General features: G+C 29.5%; 1 protein-coding gene across 3 annotated transcripts; it reads right to left on the reverse strand.

The window, feature by feature from the left end:
- Positions 1–1214: 1214 nt before the first annotated feature.
- Positions 1215–8104, reverse strand: LOC109808298 (putative F-box/FBD/LRR-repeat protein At1g78840). Of its 3 annotated transcripts, none has more exons than XM_020371228.3 (4): positions 7792–8102; positions 6103–7323; positions 5763–5942; positions 1215–1484 (listed from the first exon to the last, which is right to left on the reverse strand). In XM_020371228.3, the coding sequence occupies exons 2-3, from the start codon at positions 7252–7254 to the stop codon at positions 5766–5768; spliced, it is 1329 nt and encodes a 442-aa protein (XP_020226817.1). In that variant the 5' UTR covers positions 7255–7323; positions 7792–8102; the 3' UTR covers positions 1215–1484; positions 5763–5765. The 3 variants fall into 3 exon arrangements, with proteins under 3 accessions (XP_020226817.1, XP_029129213.1, XP_029129214.1); XM_029273380.2 differs by lacking the exon at positions 7792–8102 and adding an exon at positions 7429–7751; XM_029273381.2 differs by lacking the exon at positions 1215–1484 and adding an exon at positions 3938–4369 and having other exon boundaries at positions 7792–8104.
- Between the last annotated feature and the right edge of the window lie 2650 nt (positions 8105–10754).

A 10754-nucleotide genomic window follows, 5' to 3' on the forward strand; every position in this document is an offset into this window, starting at 1 on the left:
TTACAAATTTTAACTGTGATTTGACTTTTTTTTCATCTATTGAAGAATTATGTGTATTCATTAATCTTTATATATTAAACACAAATTTTTATTTTGTGAAAGAGTATTTTTTAAAAATATTCTTTGAAAAGATTTTTAGAAATATTTTAGCTTCTTATCTAATTTGATTTTTATTTACATAATTATTTATAAATTAAGTTTTAATATTTTTAAAATAAATAATAAATAAATAATAATTATATTACAATAAATGATTTATTATAAATTTAAAATATAATTTATATATTTAAAAGTAAATATTTATACAAATTTTAATTATAATTCTTACAAGCAAATATAATATTTTATTTGTATATATAATTTATTATAAATTTTATTTACATACAATAAATAATGTAAGGACTAAAATATTAGTGTAAATATAAGTTTACTACTTCATTTTTGTGTAAATATACTTATAAAACTTTTTAAATGTTCATTAGAATGGTATAATCATACATATAGATAGATAAGCGTACACATATCTATTAACTTATTTTTTTTATAGTAAACAATACAATAAAAATCACAAAAATATAAACAAATCGTAAATAGTAAATTTAATAATCGTACATGACACAAATTATTAGGCCCATTTTTTTATACACTTTCTTAAAAAGTAATTCTTGACTCTATATATATTGTCTAAACTGCTTTTTTTAAAATTTAAGAAACAACTCGAATCTACTCAAATTTCTTTCTTTAAAATCGCTGTGTAAACCCATTTTTTTATAATAAAAAATTTTTAAGCAAACTGATCCATTTTTAAAAATTGATTGTTAAAACTTTACATAATCTATTTTTATCAAACCTATTTAAATTTGCTTCTGGTTTTAACAAGAAAAAAAATATTCATACACTTATATTTGTTATTCATTTATGTAATTCATCTAATTCTAATTCTTCTAGTATAAATATAAACACAAAAAAAAAAAAGTAATTAAACACATCAAAGAAAAGCAAAAATACATGGGAAGATAAAGCACTTAAATTGATTTTAATTGATTAATAACTGGAAGTGTTGAATTACTATTAAAACGATAAAATAATAATAGTAGTAATAATAATAATTATTATTATTATATAAAACTTTTCATAATCTAATTAAACACTATTTTTCAATTATTAACCAAAATTAAATTCAGATTATTTTCCTTTAACAGAAACAAGAAATATAAAATAAAAAGGTCTGTATTCAATCATTAGGGGTTGGGGGAACTAAGATGTGACTTTAAAACGAGTCAAGATACAAATTTGCAAAAAGTATTTGAATTTCTATTTCACTATAGCCTGTTTTTCAAAAATCAACCACATATATGAATATATCCCAATTTTTTCCCAATCAAACTATACCAAACACTGAAGCTTGTTTTTAGATCATAAGGATCCAAGTATTGGGGTTGACTTCCATCTCTGCTTGAAACAAACCTCCTTTGGCAAGTATCCTTCAAAATCACGAGGAAGAAGGAAAAAAATTAGTCTGACAAAATAATTCAAAAAAAAAAAGTTTGAAATGTATAAGCCCCAACAATAATGCTAAAGAAATCATTATCTATAAATCTATAAATAAGTTATAAATTAGGAGCTAAAAAACTGAAAATTTATAAGTTTAGTTGATTAAATTAGAAGTTTGATAAGACTAGTTGATAAACTAATTGGTAAATATAATATGATATAAAACATATTTAGTTATTTGAGGCAACAGAAATTTCAAATAAATTAATAAGGATAAAAATAGAAAAACAGTAAAATTTATTTTTTTATAAACTAACTTATTTTCATAAGTTACTTCAAGTAACTTATCAAAATAAGTTAGAAGCTATTAAAATAAGCTTGTATATCAAACAAAAACTAGTTTATAAGCTAGTCAAACTAGCTTTGTCAAACAAACTCATAATTCATTCAAAACAAGTATAAATAGTTGCATAATTATATATACTGCCATTCAAAAATTATATAACCCCGGGCACAGCATAAAAGTACTAAACAAAGGTTTAACAGTAAAACTTTGCAAAGGGTTAATCCTATTAGTTGTCATCTTTCAGTGTGCTTTCATGTTATGGAGCAGAAATGAAAATAAGCCACTCTACAGAATTTCATTCAAAAGAGAAAAAGTGATAAGAGTCCGAGCACCTAAAAAAAAAAGTTTAATATTGATCTTGTAATTTAACACTATGCCTCCTTTGCATAGTTATGAAGTTGTTTGTTCATCTTGTAAAGAATTTTATGGAACGTTATTCATCATTACTGCAAGCCACTCAACACTCCTTACCGGTTACAACCTATATGCTCCAAAAAAAAATGATAAAAACCAATAAATGGTGAAATTCATAGGGTGTTTGGCAAGGCATTGAAAGAACTTACGAACTAATTTGACCAAAATAAATTTGTTTGGTACACAAGCTTATTTTAATGGCTTATTATTTAAGTTATTTAAAGTAGCTTATGAAAATATGTTAGCTTATAAAGCTTCTAGCTTTTTTGTTTTTTTATTTTTAGGCTCATTAATGTTTTTGAAATCCTATTCTACCTCACAGAATCAATTATGCATTTTATGTTATTTTTCCATTTATCAGCTAGCTCATCACCTAATCTTATCAAATACTTTCAATTTGATTGATTAACTTGGAAGCTTTTAGGTTTTCAACTCCAGCTATAAACTTTCAGCTAACTTATTAGTTTTACTTACCACACCCTCATTCTCCACTGCCTACATGCTCCACATTCAACAAAAAATTAAATGCCTAAATACAAATTTAAATTGTCAACTTGTCATTCCATCAAAAATCAAAGTTGGGTGTGTTTGATAAAACTAGTGTAGAAGCTAGCTGAAAACTTAAAAAGTTATTTGAAGTTTAAAAGTTATATGCTAAGAGCTGAAAAGCTAAAATCTTCTAAACAAGATGATTAAATTGAAAGTGTTTGGTAAGATTAACCAATAAGTTAGCTAACAAATGTAAAATGAAATAAAAGGGAAAATTTAGTTGTTTGCTGAAAAAATAGATTTAAATAAATTAGTCAGGATAAAAAAAAAACAAAAGAAATAATAGCTTATAAGCTGGTTTATTGTCATAAGCTAGTTCAAGTATTCATAAGATACAAGCTACTAAAATAAGTTATGAAACACCAGGGACATCGGGCACAACATGGATTAAGAATTATATATTCACATTCTAAAAGTAAAGTTGTTAGGCTTTACAATTTTCATATAACAATAGCCCTCACAATAACGATACTACGAGGGAACGAGAGATATTTTCACAATGCAATCCTTACAAAAAAATAAATAAATAATAATAATAAATAAATAAAAACAAGATAAGAAGATGAAACATATCTCTTAAAACAACTAGTTAAGTCCTATAATAATCCTTACAAAAAAATGCTAGAAGGCATCATCATTTTCGCTCAAATGTTTGTTATTGTCACATTTCAATTCTGTATTCAGATGTTTATTAATATTTTAAATAATTTTTAATATTTATAATATAATATAATAGGAGTGTCGAGAAATGTCCAGCCAAAAGAAGGTCTTAGCTCAGTGTCTTGGCCCGTGTATGAGCCATATCAGAGAAGTGTCCAACGAATGTTGGGCAAGTTTTGATATCTGAAAAGTGTCTTATACATGACATGCCCTTGAGCTGTTGTGTCAGTGTTTCCCAGAAAATAAATTTGCATACCAAACAAGCTTATTCTAGTCAAGGAGATGCCTTTTTTTTCACTTTCAGTTGATACATTTTTCACAAATTATTTAAATAATGCCATATTGTTTTCACTATATTTCCTATTTTTAAGAATTTGCAAAAGAAATTACAAAACAAGATACTCTAAGTTTTACATTAACTAGAATTTCCACAGCTTGTGTGGTACTTGGTAGCCAAGATGGGACAAGGACAGATATGATAAGCAAGCTGAATAAGAGTGGGAAAAAATAGTAAAATACAAGTCTGATGAACTCTTACTAGAGTGTTTGATGCATACCAGCTAACCAACCAAAATATGTTATAAATTGTATTCAAATGACCAAATTACTCTTATGACAAAATCACATACACACATTATACAGTGGTCCATTTTTAAATTAAAAAATATATATTGCTAATAACATCCTCCAGAACACCATAATCAATACTGGCAAGCTTGCAGCTACTTTATCATCACAAGAACCATCACTCTGCTCAAAATGAAGACTACCTATCAGAAGGTCCTAACTTTTTTGCCTTATTACAGCCACCTGTCTCTAAAAGCTCATTCCAACAACCACTTCAAGCACCTCCTTGCCACTCTCTTTGTCTCTCACAGCTGATGGAACTGAAACCTGCAGTTCATCCTGTGCAGAAGGCCCAGGACAACAGTTTGGGTTCAGGTTCAAAGAATAGGACTCTGAACCAAGGCATGGGTCTTCGTAACACAAATACAAACAATGAACTGGAGCCCCAAAATTATCACAAGCAGTGGCAGTTTGAGGTTAAGTTTGAGAGAGTGAAAAGTGTGGTAATTGGTTCATTGAGGGTGGTTTTTAGGCGGGGGGGAGAAATGTTATTGCAACTAAAGTAGGCAAAATGAACTAAACTAAACTTATAAAAACTGTACTAAACAGAAGAAAAAAAAACTTAGCCTAAACTGAACTAAACTATTTTTTCGTTTCATTAAACTGAACTATACTTCAAAAGTTTGAATTGAACTACGATCCAAACTAAAGTAAATTATTTTGGTACTTTGAATTGAACTGTTTTGACATGTTGATCTGTTAAGCCAGACCAAATTCGTCTATTTTATTTTATTTTCTATTTTTGTTTTAAATTTTAAAATTGAAAATATAAAAAAAATATTGGGCCAAACAGACTCGATAGGCTTTATTCAAGTTTAAAAATTAGTGGCCTAATCTAGTTGGTCTACTAGGCCTGGCCAAATTGGCACTTTATGGGCCACTTTTTCAAAGCCAAGGCAATTGGGCCATCAAAACAAACCATCATTGACACCTCTAATATTTGCACTTCTATAAAAACAGTTCAGTTCAATTTTCAAACAATTCAATTCAGTTCAAATTTCTTTTGCCCACCCCTAACTGCAACTCAATGAAAAGGAAGACTAAGTAGGTCAAGGAAGAGAGGGTTGGGGGTGAGGGTGGGTGGAGAAATTTTTATCTATCCTATCCTACTTTCTAATACCACTTGATAAATTATGTACTAATGAGCTGAATAGCATAAGCTTATTCTATCCTATTGGATCACCAAACAAGGGATTTGAAATAGGATGGGATACCTTATCCTACTCAATTTTTCTTATCCTAGCCACCAAAGGCCAAACAAGTACTGAAAAGAGAGATGATGCAAACAAATAGCAATGACCATATTAAATAGTTCATCAAACTTTTGAACATGCTAAAAAAAGTGAAAATCAGTAAATCCGGACTACATACTAAAATTAAAGGCAATCGGTATAGTTGTCATCCAAAAATCTCAAGTCATAGAAAACCTATATGAGCAGAGTAAATGTAAGAAACTTGGTAGAAACTTGATGGAGTTAAGTATTATCCACTGATTAGAAACTTCAACCAATCATTGAACATATTTTTTGAATTTTATTTTAGAGTGACATATGATCAGCTAAGACAAGCAAAGTAAAGGATATAATTGCATTACAAATACAATCCAAAAAAAAATTATTATAGTAATAAAGAGAGAATATATTATTTAGGAAAGAAGGGGATTAATGAATACCTTTTAGACAGTCATAATCTCGAAGTCTGCATGCTGAGAACAATTGCGGAAGTAGGCAGTTATATGGTCAAGGTTGTTGATGAAGATTTTATATGTTGATCCCACTCCAAAGTTCAATGACTTCAATTTACTAGAAGACGAACGTTCTGGCTTTAACAGGGTTGCATGTCCACAAGTAACCTGAAATTGAAAAAGTTATTTTTAAAGATTAAACACAGGCCAACAAACTATATTTCATTTGACAATTCAACACAAAATCCCATTCTCCCACAGACACAGAATACGTGTATGTAGTCAAATGCACATACGTATAAACGTACAAATAACTTTTTTTCCATACCTTTACTGTACAGAAGGATAGTTTAACAGCTTCTGCACTATGACATCCCCGTGACATACTGATCAAACCATGTAAAGTCTCCTCTATTTTCCTTGGACGACATTTTTCCACTCGATCGTGTGGTTCATGGATATCAATGATTAAGCCATCATAAGAAGGAAGACAAAACTCAAAGAAGGCACAAGGTGTAGAATACAAGTAAGTAAAATTGGAAAGCTGTGGTGCAGCAACTACAATCTTGCATTTGAAGCGGTTGCACACTAGATTCAAGTTACTGAGTTTAGGGGCAGATATCACAAAATCTTTAGGGTTCAAATCTGACTTAAAGGACATTTCACTTAAGTGCAAAGTCTTCAAATGGACACAATTAGCAAATGGATCCAGACAGTCAAATCCTGTATAACACAGAGTGAAGCTATTGAGATGCAAAGTTGTCAATGTAGTAAAACCAAAAAGTTCTGCCAAACTTGCAAATGGATTTGAAAAGTCAGATGTAACAGGATACATTGGAAACTGTTCCAGATGCAACATGTCCAATGATTTGCAACCTATAGGGGATGACACATTTGTCGGATGACAATCTTTTAACTCAAGCTTTTTCAAAGATGGGCAAGTAAATAGAGCCAAAGGAATTTCAACAGGAGGACTGCCAGATGTTTTTGCCCGTAGATTGATTTTGATTTCTTCAACCCCATGACATGTTGCATACTCAATAACCTTATTCAATAAATTTTGATCCGTCGCATAATCCACCCCAAATCGATAGTAAATAAGAACTTTGACATGAGAAACTTCACGATGGTTTAGGACCCACAGCACAAACTTCTTGAAATCAACCAACCGCAGGAATGGTTTGCTGGTAAAGTTCAGGCAGGGAACTGAAGCCCAAAGATACCTCCACCTCTTCGATAAAACACAAGTTTGAATAGCATCTTTTGTTTCCATGAATGACAAAATATGATGGATAAGACAATCCGGCATGTCGCTAAGTCTGTCCTCACCTTCTGCCATTTCACAATTATCTACATCTTGAGAAGCCAAGGTTTCGGTCTTTGACTTCTTCAAGACAGGACCAGATTCCTGGGAATCAACTTTCTCTATTCCAGCTTCACAGCACTCCATTGAATCAGTCTGGTTGAAGCTGCCAATCATATTCCCTATCAAATCATTTCAATTTTGAAATGATTCAATGATTAGCAGCACTAATCCTCTATAAAGAATCTGACAAAACAAGAAATTGAAAGAAAAGAACGATTAAGAAAAAATGTTAGTCTGTTCAGATAACAGAATTTATATACACCTTATAAATAAAACTAAAAATCTTACCTTGAAGACTCAGGATCAAAATGAAAAAAACAGGACAAATTGTGTTTATCTTTTTGACACACCCTTCAATAATAATTGAAACACGACAGCAAAAATAACTTGCCCTACCCATCAAAATTCCTCGGTTCAAAACCCTCTCCTCAAACACACTAAAGTTTGCATCTTGAATCCCAAATCTAAGTATCCACAAACCCCATAAGTAAAATTTCCAAGTCAATCAAATTCAAGTCATCAATAAGAATATAAAAAACCCAACTTTACCATTTCATGATTGAAAAAATCGCAAAAAGTCACACCCCCAACAAATTGTGAATTAGAAAAAAGAAAAGAGAAATTAACAAGCAAGGAAGAGGGGCTTTGCACCTGAGACAGGTCCTAAGAAGACGATGATGTCGTTGAAGAGCACGCGCGCGGAGGGGCGAGTGTGTTGGAAAATTCGTGGTGAAGAGAGCTTTTTGTTTGTGCTGTGTGAAAGTGTGGAAAAATGGGAGATGAGGTTGAGTCTCTCTCTTATATAAATATTACTACTAACTCAGCTTCCAATTCATTAGTTTAATTGCATCTTTTTGGCTAAGACAAAAGTCTCTCTCTCTCTCTCAATTATGTTCTTCTTAGGCCTTTTGGGCGCTTTCTTTCTCTTCATTCTTCCTGTAATTGGAGCTGAGAGAAAAAGAGGAAACAATAATCTTTCCAAACCAATTCTCACAATTAAGGCATGCTTATGATTATTTTTCATCAATTCTTATCAAATCTTCTCCATATTTATTTATTTATTTATTTACTTATTCAATTTAATATCTACGTATTGTGTAGAAAAATTTATATTCGTCACTAATCAAAAATTATAGTAACCATGTTTTTTAAAATAATTATTAAGTCTAGTCTCTATACAATTAAAAACATTTTATTTTGTTATATATATATATATATATATATATATCATTTTTATTTGTTTTTATAAAAACTGTAGGAATTGAAGAAAAACTAAAAAGTACATAAAGAAATTAAAATGTGATATTTTTAATTATAGAAAAAAAATAAAGTTGATGAAAACATAAACATCAAAAAGTAATTAATATAAGTATTATAAAAATTAATAAATTTAACATATTTGATAGTCGAATGATAATATAAATACATATATTATTTATTGTTAATTATTTTACCAAACTAATCATTAAATTAGATAAATTAAAAGGGGTTTGGTAATTAAAATTATTAAAGTTGATTTAGTAATGAGAGTTAAAATAATATACATATGATCTTAAATATTATTGTAATTTTAATAAATAAAAAGTATTGACAATTAAATTAGATAAATTGAGGAGGGATTTAATCCAATAATTTGTACAATTTTATCATCAATAAATATAATAAATGATATAATAGGAAAAAATACACATAAAAAATATATCGTATAAATTATTGTATATTTTTTTCTGTACAAATATCATTTTCCTACTTCGATTGATGTAAATTATTATTATATAATAATGACAATGTGAGTGGTATGACCTTTGATAAATATTTTTACTTGGGGCGTATTAGCGTATATGTGATGAGGGCTTTTTTTACATAAATCAAGGGATAACATTTTACAAAATTTCTAGAACGGTTACATTTCTAAAAAAAATTGAGAATATAAGTGGTGTTTTGTTTTTTACATCATACATAAATAGTGCTAGAGAAGACGATATTTAAAGTGTCATATTTTATTATTTTTAAACCCGACTTATGACTTAATTTTTTAATTTAGATTAATATAAGCCATGTTTTCACCACGTGATATTTTGAGTTATTTATTTTTTAAATTTTAAATATATTTTTTTTACATTTTAAAAGTTGTGTTTTCAATAAAGCTATTTTTTAATTTAGTAATGTTTTCAGTCATTAACATTATGTTCAAGAATACCTGTTTTGGAGTGTGAGAGAATTTTCCCTTCTTTTTCTTTCATTTGGGGTTGAGTATGGAGTTAGGAAGCTTGGAGCAATTCTTGTTTCTTTCTTTTTCTCTTGGGATCAACTCAGAACTGAGTTAGCTAGAGTAGTGGAGAAGTTTGAGTTGATGAGTTACGACTTGTCTTCAAAATCAGAGCAAGTGGAGCTTTTTTCTCTTTTCTTCCGCTCTTGACAGATTTTGGTTCTTTGAAGAAGTAAGGGAAGCTAGAACTCGAATCATTATTATATTTTGAGTTGCATGTGGTTGGATCACCACTAAAGATGTGGTTCATGAGTAGGTTGGTTGAGTTGAGTAGGTTGCATGTCATTTGGAGTTGTGGGTGTTTTTGAATGATTTGGGTAAAATTGGATGATCTTGGTGTTTTGATGGATGCATGTGATGTTTTATGACATTTTTAAGTTGTATGTATGAATCTAGTAGTGAAAAAGAGTTGTAAATGGTGTTTAAGGAGATAAATTGTTAAGGGTAAATGAAAAATGAAGGGGGAAGCCATGAAAATGCAAAAAATTTCTACATTTAACACTGTAGTCGTGGTTGAGTGCTACAACGGTGGGGGGAAATGGGATGGCAGATATCCATTCTTGCAGTCGTGGTTGAGTGCTACAACGGTGAAAAAAATGAACTGGAAGAAATCCAGTACTATAGTTATAGAGAGAAAACTATGCTAGCAGAAATCCTATGCTGAATTGAGCGTTGCAGCGATAGAGGTAAATGATTGAATTTGGTCCTAATGTCTTCATAAAAGTTGTAGCCTTTGATGTTAGCTTTTCAATAAAATTGGAATCACATAAAAAAGAGGTCTAGAACTTCAATCATGACCTTTTTAGTGAGCAAAGGTCAAGTTGTCAATAATTAGGCAAACTATTACAAATTTTACAATTTTCAACTTGGTAGATGATGGAATTAGAACCCTAGTTCTTCACAAAAGTAGTAGAAAATCATTTTATCTTTCATATGAGATAATGATGAGTTTGATTGGATTAGTAAAACTCCAATTATGATGTGTTATGTGGGAGTTGTCATTGTATGTTAATTGTTAGTTACATGTTGAAAATGATTTGTACTAATTCCTTTATAGCATATGGCAATATATGATGTCCCAAGTTATTATATGATGAATTTTTTATATGGATGATGATGTATAAGGATGTTTAATGTTGTTTAAGTCATGATTGAAGTTGTTGTGTTTGAAACTACTATACATGTTGTAAGTTGTGTCTTAAGTTATTTAGTTGTTAAATTGTTTGGCTATTTTCAGTTGATTGTCAAGATGTTATTTCCATTGATGCATGTTTAAAGTTGTAAAGTTATTTTGATGTTGATTTTTTATATTACTTTGATGTTTTAAGTTGTCTTATAGTTGTAA

Source organism: Cajanus cajan, chromosome 5 (genome assembly GCF_000230855.2).
Source record: "Cajanus cajan strain Asha chromosome 5, NIPB_CcT2T_4, whole genome shotgun sequence".
In the NCBI taxonomy this organism is placed as follows: Eukaryota; Viridiplantae; Streptophyta; class Magnoliopsida; order Fabales; family Fabaceae; genus Cajanus; species Cajanus cajan.